The sequence below is a fragment of the Nannospalax galili genome, unplaced genomic scaffold (genome assembly GCF_000622305.1).
Source record: "Nannospalax galili isolate Female #2095 unplaced genomic scaffold, S.galili_v1.0 scaffold202, whole genome shotgun sequence".
Taxonomy (NCBI): domain Eukaryota; kingdom Metazoa; phylum Chordata; class Mammalia; order Rodentia; family Spalacidae; genus Nannospalax; species Nannospalax galili.
In genome coordinates, this window is record NW_008349000.1 from 948,571 (window position 1) to 967,441 (window position 18,871).

General features: G+C 34.8%; 1 protein-coding gene across 5 annotated transcripts in view; it reads right to left on the reverse strand.

Moving 5' to 3' along the window:
• Usp15 (ubiquitin specific peptidase 15) overlaps window positions 1-18,871 on the reverse strand; it is a 117,771-nt gene that overhangs the window by 32,098 nt on the left and 66,802 nt on the right. For 3 of the 5 annotated variants that reach the window (XM_008846146.3, XM_008846147.2, XM_008846145.2), the window contains one exon: window positions 17,123-17,267. In XM_008846146.3, the coding sequence (XP_008844368.1) occupies window positions 17,123-17,267 (145 nt within the window). Of the gene's footprint in view, window positions 1-3,699; window positions 3,993-5,318; window positions 5,465-17,122; window positions 17,268-18,871 lie in introns of those variants that run through there. The other 2 variants (XR_001872761.2, XM_029569879.1) reach the window with 2 other exon arrangements.

The following is an 18,871-nucleotide window of genomic DNA, read 5'->3' on the forward strand; positions in this document are numbered from 1 at the left end:
CTCATTTAATTTTATGTCTTATAGAGTTTATAATGAGTAAAAGATTATATAAGTGTAATAATTCATCTGTAAGCCTAGAAATGTACAGCCAATTTTGAAAGAGATGTACCCTAGCTCAGAAAAATGTTATTGAATGGTTAATGCTGTTGTAATGAAATGCTTTTTTTAATTAAAAAAAAAAGTACTGGCTGCTCTTGAAGAGGACCTGGGTTTCATCTCAGTACCCACATGATGTCTAACAACTGTTTGTAACTCCAGTTCCAGGGGGTTTGATGCCCTCTTCTGACCCCTGTAGGCATTGTACAACATGGGTGCACTTACACATATGCAGGCAATACACTCATACACATAAAATAAATAAGTAGTCTAGCCTGGACTCTCAAGACAAACTTGGAAAGTTAAACTATTACAGAATTGGTTATTGAGATTCTCCCCTCCCCCTCCGATATGCTTTAGACTGAACCTATGACCTCAAGCATGCTAGGCAAGCATCTCCCATTGATTTACAGCCTCAGCTCTTTTACTTTACTTTTATTTTGAGATCGTCCTAACTTGCTTGGGCTGGCCTTAAACTCATTGTGTATCCCAGGCAGGCTTTGAACTTTTAATTTTCCTGCCTCAATCTCCAGACTAGCTAGAATTACAGGTGTGTGACACTAGGCTCAGTTGTTATGACTCTTATAAAATTTCTTTGTATGAAAAGAGGAATACAGAGGTACTTTATAATGTAAAAGGTAATTAAGGTAAAGGATACTTTCTTCTCAATTTCTTTAAAAAAATTTATGTGTATGAGTGCTTTATCTAATGCCCATAGAGGCCAGAGGTGGGCATCAGATCCCTTGAAACTGGAATTATGAATGGTTGTTAGCAGCCAAGTGGGTGCTAGCTATTCAAGAGCAGTCAGTGCTTTTAACCAGGGCCATCTCTCCAGCCCCTCTTATATTTCAAGAATCTCATATTCCACTCGAGTATCATTTTCTTTTCTTCTCTGTATTGCATTTTGTTTTAATTATAAACCCAACACTGGAGGAGGAGGCCAGGCAATTTATAATACATCATGGCCATACAGAACAAAGACACCATCACTAAGCACTGTCCTCTGACTTACTACAAGGAGCAAACATTAAACAGACAACCAGGCAAAGAGGATACCACAGCACTATCTGACAAAAACCACTTAGCTTTCAGTCTTCATATCTGATCAGCTCAGGGCTGCACTAGTAGAACATCCTACTATAGTCCACTGCACTCGTACAAAGAACCTAATTTATGGCTTTACCAAGTAGCTCAGAGAACAAGTGATGTAAGCATGAACAATTCTGAATTTTAATTATTCACATTTATTTTAACTTATAAGACCTTCCAAATACAACTGAAAAAAATTAATGTTCTAATAGTAACAGTGATCTTCATATTAGAATGTCAAATTCTTTGATGGGTCTGTCTTTTGACCATCTATGTAGCTTTGATGATTCCTTTGTTTACTTACAGTATTTTCTCATTGTGTAAGCATGCAACTTTACCTATTTGAAAGCATACCTTTTTCTGCCTTACAAACATGCATTATTCCAATAAGATTCAGATGTCCTCTTTAGGACATTCTCTTAATAATGTTTTCTCTTTTATTTCTGCATATTGCTTAGTGCTCACTTTTATTACAGTAATGATTTCATAATACATCATAACTTTATTAGCTTGTCTGTGACATGAATTATGACTTTCATGACAGCAAGTACCATTATAGCCTTTATATTTATAATCTTCAGTAATGAATATTATATCATTTAGCACTAGTCTATGTACAATAAGTATAAAGACAAAAAATGTTTTTGTCTGTATTTACAAATATATTTATTCACTCAGCTTTCATTCTTTTCTTTCAATGCTTAGCATAGTTTTTGTCAAACAAAATACAACTGCACGTGGCAAATATAATAAATAACCTCAAAAGCATCTTCAAGTATTTGAAGACGAGAACAACAGAAGGTGTTTCCACTTTTAGGCTTTTATTCAGTCAATTATTAGCATGGCAAAAAGCCTGTTTTGATTTTTCAGACTGGAACTTATTTTCAGTGACAAATGCTGATTTGAAATGAGTAATTCAGTTATTAAGCTAAATAAAGACAAAACATAGTTTCAGTAAATAGCCTGTGTTATCCAATGAAGATGTCATAACTAATATTTAAATTTAAATATTCAATCTGCTGAACACAATGCATTAAGGAACTTGCAAGTTATATTTGTCTAACAATTTGCATGACTATAAATACAGAAATCCAATAGCCAGTCTATCGTCTTACTAATATATAAATCAAAATAGTTTAAAATGAGGTTGGAATTTTCACTAATCTAGAAATTATTATATTAGGATTCATGTGCTTTAAATAGTGTAAAGACCAGTTATTTTAACTTTTGGTTTAAATTTCAAGACATAATTACAATAAAGGTGAAGAAACCAAGTATTCCCATGTCTCAGGTGATGTTCTATTGATATTTCATACCATCATTCTGGCAGGAAAAAAACCCAGTTTCTTAAACTTGGTTGTAATATAGTTTGATTTGAAATTGTTTCATAAAACTCCATCATTCAATCTTTCCATATAAAACTGTCTTAAAATCATAAAAGTCTTAGATGATTGAAATTGGATGCTTGAACTGTCTGCCATTAAACGCAATGTTTTAAAGAACAATTCCTTTCACATACACACATATGTATGTATGCATGTATACACATATGAAGCAGGAAATTACCCTTTTAATCTTGAAGATACTTCAAATGATGTAATATTTACTAAAGTTTTATAAGTTGGCGTTGAATGCTTCCTGGGCTGTAAAACGAAACAATTCTTATTTTGTTTCTTTTTTAATATTTATTTTTATGTGTATGGGTATATTGCCTGCATGTATGTAAGTGCACCTGTGTCATGCAATGTCCGTGGAGGTCAGAAGAGAGGGTAAAATACTCCTGGTACTGGAACTGTAGACAGTTGCTAGCAGCCATGTAGATGCTGGGAATCAAACCCTAGTCCTCTGTAAGAGCAGCCAGTGCTCTTAGCTGCTAAGCCATCCCTCTAGCCCCAATTCTGACTTTTTCTTAACATACATGGTTATTGTCAGTGAAAACAAAATATATGAACAGATCATAAGAAACAAAAGATTATATAAAGAGTATTAGTAAAGGATATTATATTTTGGCCATTCTGATAGATACCTGTGACATTTTAACTAGTCTCACATTATCTGGAGTTAGGCCTCTGTTAGTTTATTGAAATTCAAGTACCTAACATTGTCAAACATCAGAATCTCAGTGTTTTAGGAAACTAGATCACCTAACTACTCTAACAAAATGAGGTCCAAATATGAGGAAATGCATTGATATTAAAATATATGTGCATAATCTTTTTGAAACAGGGTTATATTATTATACAGCCCAGGCTATCCATGAATTCATGATTAGCCTGAGAATTCTATAAAACATATATTAAGCCATGCTTTGTTTTTAATTGTAATTGTGCTTAGATTTTGCTCTTTAAATGGATCAGAATTCCTTTGGAGACCATATAAAAGATGTCACGATGAAACCTAATACCATGTACAATAATTAAAAATAAAGCAATAACCAGAAAAAAGTAGGCAACTTTTATTAATAGGCAATGTATTTACCAAAGTTCAATATTTTTATATTTAAGTATTTTAAAATAATCCCTGTGAGTTAATAGTGTACAAAATTGGCAAGAACAGAAATTTAAGGATTAACATGAATTTTGTATTTGGTTTATATACAATAGTCTTTTAATATTTACTAATTCAGCTTTCATGACAGAATGAAGAGAGACAAGGCTGAGGATGAGCTGCTGTCAAAGTGTCGATTCAGGAGGAGTGGTAGGAAAGGTGTCTGTGCAAACAATTTAGTGAGAAGTGACTGGTCAATACGAGCCTCTCCAAATAGCTGTATGGTTCTCTGAAAGCGCTTACATGTTTTATATTGGAAACTGAAAAAGATAATTGTTGTTAAATTTGAATCAGGAATCTTACAACATATTCCTTTGCTTAATGTATTGAGACTAAAACTTCATGTGGACTCTTCTCCTTAGAATATTCTTCCCTTGTTAGAAATTCCCATTTATTCTTTAACATTTCCTTCAGCATCCAATTAATATCACATCTTCCTTGGCATATCAAGGAAGAACTAATATTCCTTCTTTTGAGCTAACTTTATACTTTCAATTCATTTACAAAGTCAATGTGTTATTCATCGCTGTACCTTAGAATCTAACACAGGTCAAACAGCTCAAAAGAAGTGTTATGTGTATGAAGCTTGCATAGTAGATTGCAAATAGTCTTCAGAGAGACTGAAAGCACTGGAAAAGCAAGGGGCTACAAAGGACATCTGGATTGTATTTTTTTAAATATTTCACTTACTATTTTTATTTTATGTGTATGTGTGTATTGCCTGCATGTAGGTAAGTGCACCCATGTTGTGCAATGCCCACGGAGGCCAGAATATACTGTCAGATTCCCTGGAACTGGAGTTATGGACAGTTGTTAGCTGTCATGTATTTTTATAACAGTATCTTATTCAAAAGTTATATACGTTCAAAAAGTTCTCATAATGCCTTAAGAAGTTTTCCTAATGAAAGAAATAACTACTGTGAACGCACCCAACAACTATCAAGGTAAATCTATACAAGCAAAAAACACATGAAAGAAATATATTTTTTAAAAATGTGCTTTATGAAGATTGCTCTTCTATATCTTTAACTTGGAACCAAACAAAAATTCTACAGAGAATTCTTCTAATTAACCAAATGTCTCATCCACAACATTTGCTGGATGATTCAATGTATACAGAGCTTTATCCACTGCAAGCCGCAAGAACTATGTAATAAAGAATAAATGAAAATTCAAGCTCTGTAAAGTATTATCTATAAAAAAAACTTAGTTTTAAACTTCCTTAGCCTAGCATTCTAAAAAGACTATCACAGGAAATATATTCTCTTTCATCAGTTACTTAAAAAGACAGAATGCAGTGCATCTAATGTTTCTTTATAAACACATGCACAGACCCTGTCATAATTACAGCACTAACTGGTCTGGTCAGTGAGACTGGTATTTCCAGAATTCTCTGAAAAAACTCTTAAGTGATATATATGGCATCTTAATTTCATATTTAACTCTAAACTTCCAAACAGACTTTCTGCTAAACTGATGAACTCAAATTCTTATTGTACAACCAAATCTCAAGTCTGAAATAAAAACATATGAATAATTAATAGCCATCCCATAACTTTGTAATAAATCTGGAATTTCCCCAGTACCTGGAAAATAGCCAAAGTAATCCCCTTCAAAAAGAGAAAGTTGTCTTTTGTAATGCTGAATATGAACCACTCCCTTTCTGTTCAGGTGCTCCAGAAGCCCAATTCTCAAGTGATCATGTATGCTCACTATTTTAGTAAACCGGTAACTAGAACAGGAAAGAAAACAAACTTAATTTTTGATTACCTAATGTTTTGAGTTTTGTAACTCATTCTGTAACTGATCAAAATGTAATGTCACTCAACACTCTTTAAAAAATAGCTACGTCTTCACAACTAAAAATAAAAACCCAAGCTAAAATAAGGGGTTTGCTCTTTTCGTATGATTTAAAAAATGAAACCTAAAGTAACCTATAGTTAAAATCATTTTAGAACAGTCTCAAGTAATATTTTCTGGATTTTAAGATAGATGATGAAGAAATTTTAGATTTTTTTGGTGAATTGTCCTGATTTGTCATGACAACAGTTATGAGCATTTTGAAAAGGTACTACATAAATCCAAACATTCCATTTCTGGTAAGATCCTGGCTCTAGGTCTGCACCAAACAGTGGAAACTCACAAGTCTGAGGTAAGCTTTGACAGTGAAGGGCTTTGTGAGGGACATTAGTAAAAACTGAGTATTTTAGTCACTTGATACTTTATTTTTGTCAAGTTTCTTCTAGAAAAGTAAAATCTCACCTGACGAGATAAATTCTAAAAACTGCTACATACTTTGTGAAACAGATACAGTTATGATTCTTTTACCTTTATAGCTCTATTCTCCAAGCTTTTAAAAGAAAGAACAAATTTAGGTAAAAATCTAAATGGATATACTTATCCTCACTTACTTTTTACTATACTTCTTGTCCCCTTTCAACTACTTAGTACAGTGAGAACTAGCCTAACATTGGAATGTGGCCAGGCAATGCTTTAGTATCTGCATTTGGGAGGCAGAGGCAGGTGGATCTCTTCGAGTTTCAGGCCAGCCTGGACTACACAGTGAGTTCCAGGCCAGTCAGGGCTATAAAGTGAGATCCTATCTACAAACAATGAAAAAACAAGCAAGCAACAATATGAAAACAATAAAAATTTCTTTCATTCCTTCGTTCCTTCCTTCCCTTCCTCCCCACTCCCCCACCCCCTACCCATTTCAAATGGAATCTTGCTTATGTGATTCTGATTGGTCAAATAATTATGCAGCTCAGGCTGGCCTCACCTCGGCCTCCCAAGTGCCAGTATTACAGGAGTTTGCTACCACACCCAGAGAAGTAAATGTTCCTTTAAAGGCAGTTTATTTAAATGTTTATTCTTGAGTTGGGCAAGGATGCTGCTTTGACAATGCAATGCTAGTCTAACCTGTCAAGCTGTGAGCAGCAAGGTGGTCTAATTCATTTATTAACATGCTGGCTACACGTGTGGAGCACAGGTAACATTTCTGGTTGTAGTGCCTCAGCTTTTCAGTTGCAAGAAGGAAACATATGCTGTAATTCTCTTTAGTTACTGTGCTCTTCTGTAGTTCAGACAACTCTAGAAATGTCACTAATTTGGTACAAGTCAGGTTCCAAACACTTTTGGTAAATCATGTTTTTAAAGCAGTATTTCTCAAACAATTTCAATAGAAGGAACATTTTTTTAAAAAACAATAAATATGAAGTTTGCTAGGCATTGTGCTAAATATTGAAAAATGTTGTTATGTCAGACTTTGTTTAGAATTGAATGCTTTATGCTCATTTGGTCTATTGTTGAGAAAACTAATACTTCATGAACCATAATGGAGAAAAGTGAAATTAAAAACAACATACAGGCTGGGCATGGTGGTGCACGCCTTTAATTCCAGCACTTGGAAGGCAGAGGTAGGCAGATCTCTGTGAGACTGAGAACAGACTGGTCTACACAGTAAGCTCCAGGCTAGCTGGGGCTACAGGAGACTCTATCTCCAAAAGCCAAATAAATAAAACAAACAGAAACACCAAAACCAAAACAAAACCCCTCAAGTCCAATTATTAAAGAGGTATAAAATTACCCTAATAAATTGACACAGAAAATTTTGATTGCTTACAATTTCTACTCCTATTTAATCATTGACCATCCCAGTAACATCACAGATAAGTCCTGGGAAACAGTGTGCTGGTGTTATTATTGTCAGGTATTATACTGACTATTAGGGATATAAAAGAAAACTATCACTGAATAATGGTTTACCTATCATGGTATATAGGAGAAAGGGACTGGAGAAAAAGGGGAAGTGCAGGGAAAGCAACTATGAAAGTGCTAATAGTACATACAAAGACCTGTGAAGCAATAATAAAATCTAAGGGGGGCTGGAGAAATGGCTCAGCAGTTAAGAACACTGGCTGCTCTAGCAGGGGACCAAGGTTCAATTCTCAACACCCACATAGCAGCTAACAACTGTCTATAACTCCAGTTCCAGGAGATCCAACGCCCTTTTCTGACCTCCTCTGGCATTGCACGACATGGGTGCACTTACATACAGGCAATATTCTCATACACATAAAATAAAAATAATAAATATTTTAAAAAATAATAAATTCTAAGAACTGAAAGTCATTTAGTAGGATCTCACTGAGGTAGGCTGCTTCCAGTTTGAATTTTATTCATTAGGTGATGGGAAAAAAATTAAGCATATTACAATCATGTTTGTTTTAATGAATTCGGAAGCAGTGTAACTAAACTGCCTGGAAGACCAATGATGCAAGAGAGATGACTTGGGGCTATGCTCTGACAGTTCACCGTAAAAGATGCTGAGGGCTGAAATAAGGTATGGGAAAGAAAATGATGGATGCAAGTGATAATAAGATGTAGTCAACAGGACTTAGGTTACTGGGTGAATGACTGCATTTATAAAGAAGTATAAGAAAGAAAAAGGAAGCCAGGTGTGGCAGTGGTTGTACATGTCATCCCAGCACTTGGGAGGCAGAGGAAGGGGGTGGCTGCTTGTTGGTTCAGGGCCAACCTTGTTTACACAGAAAGTTCCAGGCAAGCCACAGCTACAACCAACCAACCAGTAAGGGTGAGGATTAGTTTTACTAGACTTCTTGAACTTGAGTCATCTGTATGCCAGCTTGGTGCACATATTCATTTAACAGTTACATGTTAATGTGAAGATCAGGAGGGAGAATTACAGTTGAGACAGATTTGGGATTTGCCAATATATAAACAGACATCGAAGTCTCAAAGGTAAAGGGACTACAGAGAACTTAGCAAACAGGAAGCAAAAAGTGATTTTATGAAAAGTAATTTCTGTGAAGTAGTAAATCGTAATAGTGATAATCATTATCAGCTGAAACCTACATGCTGTTTACTATATGTCAAGCACTTCTTAAGTTCTTTATCTTCATTTTACAGATGAACAACTATGGAGCTTCTTATCTAAGATGATAGAATTTAAAAGTGGCAGAGCTAAGATTTGTATCCAGGCAGTCTGGTGTGAAAAATCCACATTTACCTATCATGCTATTTAGCCGACAGTCAGCAGTGATGAGGACCACTAACAACCAGAAAGTAGAGAAAGCAAAGACCATTCTTGAGTTGTTATGTACTCTCCTTTCAAATAAAAGAAAGGACATGCGTATAAGTGGAAAACAATAGTGAAGGAATGAGGTTAAAGCACCGAACAGGAAACGGTGGCAACAGTGTCTGGTGAAACATGCAGATTTCAAGAAGATGGTGTTTATACATTAATAATTTTGGTATGATATTCAGTGATAGTACTAGAAGAATAATTTGGAATTATGTTTTATTTCTCTCTTAGGGCGTTTCCCAATGTTTTCTTCTAAAAATAAACCTGAAAGAATTCTCCTGGTAAAATGCATAATATTTAGAAACTTCTAGGAATCATTCAGAACCCTCTAATTGTAGTAATCACAGTATAACTGAGGCAGTATTATCTGGTATATAGAAACTCTAGTATATATTGAGGCATCATTAATAAGCATTATGCATTGCTCAAATTATTTTCTAAAATTATTTTTTGATTTGTTTTTTATTTTATGTGTATGATTATATTGCCTGCATGTAGGTAAGTGCACCAATGTCAAACAAAGCCTGCCGAAACCAGAAGAGGGCATTGGAGCCCCCGGAACTGACGTTACAGATGGTTGTTAGTTGCCATATGGGTGCTGGGACTCAAACCCAGGTCCTCTGCCAGAGCAGTCAGTGCTCTTAACCACTGAGCCCTCTCTCCAGTCCCTTGCTCAAATAATGTTATGTTAAGAGCATTGACTGCTCTTCCAGAGGACCTGGGTTTGATTCTCAGCATGCCCATGGTGGCTAACAACCATTTGTAACTCCAGTTCCACAGAAATCTGATTCCTTCTGACCCCCTTGAGCATGGGTCACCAAGTGACCATGGGTGCACTTACACACATGTGGGCAATACACTCGTACACATAAATAAAATAAATATGATTGATAATATTTAGCTGATTATGTGTAAAAAGCACTATCACAGAACTAATTCTAGTTAGGAACCAAAAAGAAAGATGGTCTCAAGATCAGATATTATAAGGAAAAAAAGAAAATGTTAAGGACCTTTTAGTAAACACAGCCTGAATTGATTAGAATTTTAAATGTAGCCAGGTGTGGTAGCACATGTCTTTTTTTAAAAAAGAAACTGCGTGTTTAATCCATTTTGCTTCTCTGTCTGGCCCCCCCACCCCGTCTTTTTGAAACAGGGTCTCCCTGTAGCCCCAGCTGTCCTGGAACTCACTATGTAGACCAGGCTGGCCTTGAACTCTCAGAGATCTACCTGCCTCTGCCTCCCAAATGCTGGGACTACAGGCATGTGCCACCATGCCTGGCTGGTAGCACATGTCTTTAATCCCATTATTTGGAAGGATGAGGAGGTGGATCGCCAGCTTGGTCTACATAGTGAGTTCCAGGCCAGTGAGGGCCAGTGAGATTCTGTCTCAAAAAAACAAAAAGGATTTACATGTATTCAGTTAAAAGAAACCTAAAAAAGACAAAAAACAAAACAAAAAAAAAAACAACAAAAACCCCAAAACACCTCCAAAATTGGTATAGTATTCATTCTTTCAATAATCTATCAATCCAAGATACCATATTCTCTATCAAATACTCAAAAATTCTACTGAATATTCAATTTATAATTTAGAATATAAACCTGAAACAGTTTAGAATCCAATTAAACATGTTGTATTGATAGTATGCACTTGATAAAGGTGGAACTTAATTTAAAAAGATATTTCTATACTAAGCAAATGAGCTGTATAAACAGAAGAAAGGCTAGTACCAATTTTGTTCCTTTTATTTTTATAGGTGCAAATCTCCAGTTCCCAATATAGCAAGTAAAGAATGGTGCCCTTGCTGCTATGCCTGATGACTTTAGTTTGATCCCTAGGATCCACATGGTAGAAGGTGAGAATTGACTCCTAGAAGCTAAGCTGTCCTCTGACATCCACATCTGTACCGCACATGCACACGTGTGTACACACACTAATAATAAATGTAAATACAGACAAAATATGTATTTTTAGCTTAATTATACTCATAATTGCTATTTTAAGAGATATAATCATTGCAGTATTACCCAGGTAAGTATACAGTAGCCCTTCAATTTCAATGGATACCTAAATTAGTGAGTAATCAAGGCCTTTATATAAAATTGTGGGTTTTGCATGTAATGTACACATTTTCTGGTATACTTTGCATACTTTTCATCCCTACCAATCTTACATAACTTACACTTAGTACTATAAGGCAAAGACTCTTTAGCTGTCAGCTCTATTGTTTAGGAAATAATAACCAAAAACTGCACATGTTAAGTACATATGTCAGTCAATCAATCAATCAATCAATCAATCAATCAATCAATCAATGAATCAATCAACCAATCAATCAATCAATCAATCAATCCGTTGGCTGAGTCCACAGATGCAGAAGCCACAGACACAGAAGGTTGACTATATGCTTAAATTGGTGCTGATCATTTTAGTCAGGGCAATGGGAAAACAGTCTATATTTTAGAATCTGATGCACTTATGATTCCTTAATGAATTTCTCTATGATCTATACCTATATATTTTTTTCATATTATAAGTTAAGGACAGACAAACATTTAAGTCTGTATCAGTTGGTCTTAGAGAAATTTGCTTATTAGCTGAAAAGATGAAGTACAGACAAATCAGTCCTTCCCCTCATCTGAGATGAAAAAAGACATTTTCATGACAAGAAATCACTAACAGTTAAGTCACACAATTGCAAGGCATTCTTTTAGAGACACTATTTCTTCTCTAGTTGTGAATGTTAAATTATTACAGAAGTATCTCTGTATACTACATATTCTTTCTTAAAATAATCTGAGAACCTTTCTCACCCCCATGTCTCTAAAAGGAAAGGATACTTCTCTCTTATCTTAATCCAAATACAAGAGAAACTTGCCACTAAACATATTTTTGACAATAGTTTTCTATGCAAGTTTGTTGATACCTAGTATGGAAGGAACTCAATTAATTAGACAATTATCTGGATTAGACTATAAACATCTGCCCCAGAAAGCAGTTTAGAATTTTTGGTTAGCTACATTCTCAGTTTAATCAGAATATTTTTTTAAATTTTTATTTATTTACTCTTTTGAGACAGGGTCTCCCTGTAGCCCCAGCTGTCCTGGAACTCACTATGTAGACCAGGCTGGCCTTGAACTCACAAAGATCCACCTGCCTCTGCCTCCCCAGTGCCGGGATTAAAGGCGTGCATCACCACCCCCGGCCTCAGAATAATTAATTTTCTTAAAGACCCTAAACTGCTGTTTTAAATTGTCTTATGTCTCAGGAGTGAAGTTTCTGTGATGAAAAGTATAATTACTAAAATACAAAGTTGGAACAGAGCCTGATGGTACAGGCCTGTAATCAATCCCAACTATTTGGCCTGGGCTACAGTGATTTCAAGGCCAACTTGAGCCTTGTCTCAAAATAAATATTAAAGAGAGGCCTAGGGATTTCAGTGATAGATCACCTGCTTAGCATGTGTGAAATCCTGGTTCAAGCCTTACTATTACAAAAAACTAGTAACTTGAATAAAATTAGAAAATTACATATTACTGGGCCTTTAATATTTGTGTTCCAATAAATGCAAAAAGAAGTCCTTATGGTAAGAGGATTGTGTTGTATCGAATCATATTCAAAGCCATAAAGTAAAGCAACTGAAATAACTGCTTCAAGAGCTTTTCTACTGTTTTACAATATAATGAAGATCTAGTTTCTTTATGAAAAAAATATATATTTAAATTTACTCCATGTGCATGTGTCTGTGAGAGCATGTATGAGCCAAAGTATGCAACTGGAGATCAGAGGACAACCCCTGAGAGCTGGCTCCTTCTCTCTACCTAAGGGTCCCCAATATGGAACCCAGGTCACCACAATCAGTGGCAGGTGCCCCCACTCACTGACCCATCCTGCTGGCTCCAAAGAATGCTGTTTCTCTACAGCATTATTTATTTGTTTGTATTAAATATAAAACTTTCAATTTTCTACTCAACATTCTTCTGAATTTAATGAATACTCCCCCCACCCCCCTAATTCAACAGATCACAGAAAAGATGCTTTTAAAATGTTTGGAATCTCAAAATCATTTTATATTTTACAATCAGAAAAATGAACAAGTCCCTGATACTGAACAAGTCCTCAATGAGTATCATTTTCAATGACTTCCTAAAATCTGTCTGGAGCCCTAGTATGTCTAAGTAAAGAGTTTGAAAACAGCCATCTTACACTGTGCTGCCTTCCACTGGAATAGACCACATCTCTCCCTTGCTTCAAATCCATCTGAACAGCTGCTTCTTCCATGAAGCCAAACATGAGCCTTCTAGACAGGCCTTGACAATGAAAAAGACAAGGGTTGGAGTGCTCTTGAATCTATTAAACTAACTCTAATTAAATCACCTCCAACAATGAAAAACTTAAAACTGGACAGTCTCTAAGTGGAGTAATTGATTAAGTGCACTAGGAAAACTATTTTGTCATGTTATTTGTACCACCGGGACATGGTAATGTATGTCTGTAATCACAACTACTTCAGTGGCTGAGGCCTGGGATAATCAGAACTCAGGAATTCTGAGTTTCAAAGTGCTTAGCAGGTTTAATATGCATAAAAGTTATACTTTACAACACGTCTTGTCTAACAGTTTGCAAGGGAAAGCACAATTCAGAAAGAGAGCAGATAATTTTATCTTCTTCATCTCTTGGGAAAATGGAATAAAACTTAAAGGCAAAGAGCAAAAATACAGGGACCATGGAAAATATAGGGACCACAGAATCTTTCCAGTTACTCTGCTTAACTTTTTGATAGCAATTTTAAAGACAAAACAGTGTCAACATAATAGATATTCAGTATTTATGTTGTGTTAGTGACTATTCTATGAGCTGTGTATTTATCATCGCATTTAACCTCCATAATCCTCCTAAGATATGGGTACTATTATTTCTTCATCATTTAATGAGAAATATGAGTTACAGAAAAAAATCTATCTAGGGTAACACAGGTAATCAGCAGGAGCACCATGTCTTCAATTCATGTAGCAGAAGTCCACAGATGGTGCTCAACTTAATTTTTTACGTGGGTGTATCTTGAAGTCAGACTTTGGTTTTCAAACAAAACTATTCCTCAGAGTCCTGGGATTCCATGAGAATATTTCTGGGTCATTAAAAAAAAAGTGAATACCAGACAGAGTTTTGAGAACTCCATATAACCAAAGCAATTTTACCTTGTTTGCTTAAATATTGGGACAAAATTAAATTTTATACATAATAACTAAAGCAAAGTTTTGATACTTTAAAAATTTATATAACCAGAAATATTTCACACACATTTGCTACTAAATACGTTTTAAATTAATAAATTGAAATGACATGGCATGACTCTATGCATTAGGAAAAGTTAATATACCATTACATCAGAGAAAATACTGTGTCAATAACTTAATAATGCTAAATCATGTCATTTAGTTTTTAATCATTAGTAATCAAAAGATTTCATTGCTAAAAAATTCATTCTCATAAAGGTAGGCTTCTCACACACATATTTTTGTAGAACATTAATAAATATACCATCTCATATAATAAAATGATCACTCACATTCTTTCATATCTTTGGGTTACTGTAAGAGGTTATATTAAAATTCAGCACGAGCAGGGACGTTAGAGTATTTTTAGAAGCTCATGAGTTGGCTTCAACTTTAAAACATTACAAAGAAAAAATAAAACATAACTGAGGAAACTGTGACAAAACAAAACTAAGATTCTGGTTTTATATTAAAGACGAAAATCAGCAAAAAAAATTTTAAAATGATTCCCCCCCCCTTTCTAACATCTATATAAGAGCTTTGTTTTAGAGAGAGTATAGTTTTCACTTAAATGAAGATACAAGTATGAAATACTGTCCACTATTTAAAATATTCATTGCTGAAATTTTCATTAAAAGATCTATATAATAACTACTGAAAAATTACAAACCATCGTCCTCCTGGCCACATTGAACTACATGGAAAGACAGGATCAGAGCCTACCAAGTGACTGTAACAAAGTGAACAGAAGTGAAAAATGAACAAAAGCAAGTTTTTCATACTTTAAACAAATGTCAAGTTTTTCATACTTTAACACGGCTGGTTATAAATTTAATTTTGCCAGGTGTAGTGGCTCATGTCTATAATCCCACACTCAGAAGACAACTGCCAAAAGTTTGAGGCCAGTCTAGGCAACAGCATATGTTTCCAGGTAAGTCTAGACTACAGAGACTCTGCCTCAAAAAAAACAAGAAAAACTCCCTCCCCAAATGATTTAATTTTAAAACCCATTTTTGAGAAATTGCAGCTAAGCGTATGGAAGCAATACTCTCATACAAACAAAAACAAACCAAAAACCATTACCCCAAAGACACAAGAAGCTAGAACATAATACTGCCTTAAAAGCAAATGCCAGAAAAATGGTCTGAACACTAACTCTTGTTCTCTTCTGAGTCCAGATGAAAAATACCCCTACTGCAGCAGTACTGAGTGAGGAGAAATGCACACTCAGTTTATCTTCTTCGTCCCTTAGGTCTTTATGAAAAAATATTAGGTAAGTTGTCTACACTAGAATAGTAAAACAAAACAAAAAATGTAAGCAATATTAGTAAGTCGATGGAACCAAGTAATTTTGACAGTGGTAAGGTTAAGCATTAATATAAAAATTAAGCAATTTCATGAACCTAAACCAGGGTTTTCAGGTAGTAGTTAGCCACCACTTACATAAAACATTTTCCAGAGATGGTACTAAGGATTCTTAGTGTTAAGGGAGGGCAGTTCAACTATTCAAACCCATTTACAACTCATCTTTCTTATTCTTATTTCTGAAAGGTCAGCATCCATTATTTTAGGGTTACTTAAAGAACTATCAAGACAAGTACACATTTTAGTTCCTTCTCACTTGTTTCCTTCTTGATTTCCAAAAAATAAAGATAAATAGCTAAATAATGTCTGACTAGTGCTAGAATCCTCGAAAAAAAAATTCCCAATAAAGCAATTTGCATTAAAGTACAAATGAAAGTTTAAAGAGCTTATTAACCTATGCAGCATCTGCTTAAACAGCTAGGTTATTTTGTGAGCTACTCAACTCTAAGCCACAAATTGACTAATTACACCCGGTCCCCCTAGTTTCAAAATACTTTCAACTCTTGGCCTAGGTAAGTTTAGTTAAACTTTAACTGGCTAAGGATGCTATGAAGAGAACAGTTAATTGAGGAGAGAGTTGGACTATAACAATGTACTTTTTATACAGCCACTTTGAATACTTTGTGGTAAAGAGTCCTAATTATCTCAGATAATCCCAAAGACATATTCTATGTTCACCAATCCACACTCTGCATTTGATCTGTGTATCTGGAGGTCGCCTCTTGTGTATAGGAAATTGATATTAAAACAGAAAGAGAACCAATATTATCAGCTTTAAAACCATTCAGAATTCACAAAAAAGAGGCTAAGTTAAAATAACAAAAATAATCTATTATTACTTTGGGCTTTTTAAAACAATTTTTTTCTCTAAAAGGGGAACGAAGCAATCAGTTCTATTTTTAATACATGATGACAACATCAGTTAAATATTTCTTTCAGTACTTCAGATTTAGAGATGTAAATATTTAACAAATACAAAAGACAGTATAGAGAAGAAGGGAAAGGAAAGCTCCATGGAGAGGAACAGGAGAGAAAGGGCAGTGATCCCTTTCTTATACACCCAAAGTAAAAGATCTTGAAGAGAAAGCAGTTAAAACATGTACAGAAAAGGACACATTTTTCTCTACTTTAAAATTTTAATTTTCCACTAATGTTCTTTAAAATATTTACTTATTTATTTATTTATTTATTTATTTATTTATGTAGACCAGGCTGGTCTTGAACTCAAAAAGATCTGCCTACCTCTGCCTCCACAAAGTGCTGGGATTAAAGGCGTGCACCACCACGCCTGGCTTATTTTTATTTTTTAAAGCAACAGAGTTCTAAAAAATAAAGGAGAGAGAATTGTTTTCTTTTACTTAGGGAATTTAAGTTTTCCACTTAGAATTTCACATTTTGCAGGAAGTGACATTTAGTCTACACAGCAATAACTCACATTACCTATCTGAGGAACACAGTGATAACAGCCTATTACCAGTAAGTGAGCCAAAGTATATGCTTAAATCTCCATGACATATATATTGTCAAAACATAAAATATTCATGTATTGACATGAAAAACATCCAATTCTGTTCTGGATTTTTTTTTTTTTTAAATCAACAACATCCACAAAATTTGAGTTTCACTTTATTTGGAAAGACGTACCTGAATAGCTGAGTTCATGAAACACGTATTTCCCAAGTTACTTAAGCCACAGAGGCCTGGCTGTTCATTGTTTCTTCCAGGTTCTGAGTAATCATAGTTCTTATATGCAGTGTATGATGGGAGACAATAATTTGAGTTTTTCACACTGGAAGAAAAAAAAATTTATCAAAATGCAGCCAATTATATCACAATATAGTTACAATAAACAGTATTTTCAACCAATTCATGAGATCAAATACCCTTTGAAAAACACTCAATTTGAGCTATTACTCTCCAAGTAACCTCCTTAATTAGGTATTCTTTATCCAAGCAACAGAAGCACTGTAATATATGCCACACCAACCAATAAAAGCTACTATTATATCATTCTACCCTTGATTAACTGGGGCAGCATCGCAGCTTGCTCCAGTCTGCATTGCGCCATCAAAATTAAAACATTCAGATTTTAAACACCACCCACAGCAATAAATCATCTCATTTATGTCCCTTCTGCATTCTGCCACTTAAGAGTGAGAACTGCAGAAAAGGAAGAGCTGGGCTTTTGTTACAGGTGAGCACAGGGAGTTCCAAGGTCTCTGATATCACTGCTGAGATGCACTGAAGATTCTATTTATAGTTTTTAAGCTAGACCAGCAAAATCTAGCATTCAAACGCACAAAACAGCCTGTGTGGTCAGGAATGCAAAAATGATTCTAAGCAAGTAGATTTACTTGCCTTTCTTTCTTCTAGCTTGACACACTAAAGTAGTTTAACTATATACTCACAAAGTTTTACTGCCAGTGTAATACATTTTAACCTTAAAAAATAATCTAAAATTTAGGAAATCAGCATCATTTAAAAAGTCAATAGGGGGCTGGAAAGATGGCTCAGTGGATAAGAGCACTGACTGCTCTTGCAGAGGACCTGGGTTTGATTCCCAGCACCAACATGGCCACTATGAACCGTCCTTAACTCCAGTTCCAGGGGAATCTGAAGCCCTCTTCTGACCTTCGTGTCACATACATGCAGGCAATGCACTTATACACATAAAATAAAAACAATAAATAAAATAGTAAAAAAAAATAAGCTAAATGATCCCTCTTATTTTTACATATAATAAAAATAATTTTGTAGCAAAGATGAATTCTCCATTTTTAGTAGGCCAGCTATCATAAAATATTTATCATGGATACTTTGGATGTACTTCAAAAAAAGCTTACTGTCAGTATTTTTCAAAATAAACCTGAATGAGAATCAAGGTTGTGTGCTAAAAGTAAATGATTTTTACAAATAAACATGATGAATCAACAACTCCTATAATCTGTCTACAATTTATTCCTAATTATTTTTTTCTTATAATTTCAAATACTTCATTTCATTATTCTACCTATTATACTCACTAGATTATTATAATGGTTTACATGAACAACACTACTGCCTGCTCTAACAAACCTTTTAGTAAACACACACACACACACACGTGCACGTGCATCAAACATAAAACAGAAAGCCAAATCAACCCCAAGTTAGATTCATGATGGTTAGATGGTTAGTCAGACAATTAGGAGCCTTAGAGTTGTTCAGGATTGACCCTTTCATGATTAGCCTTTGGATTGATTTCCCTGGTAATACACTAGTTTTAAGAAAGGAAAATATCATAATTACAGCTCTTAAGGTTTGAAGTAGCATATGAAAGGGAAGAAGGTAAAGGTTATGAGGGTTTTATTGAGGCACATTAAGGGAAAGCGTCTTCCTCCTGGTAAAGCATGG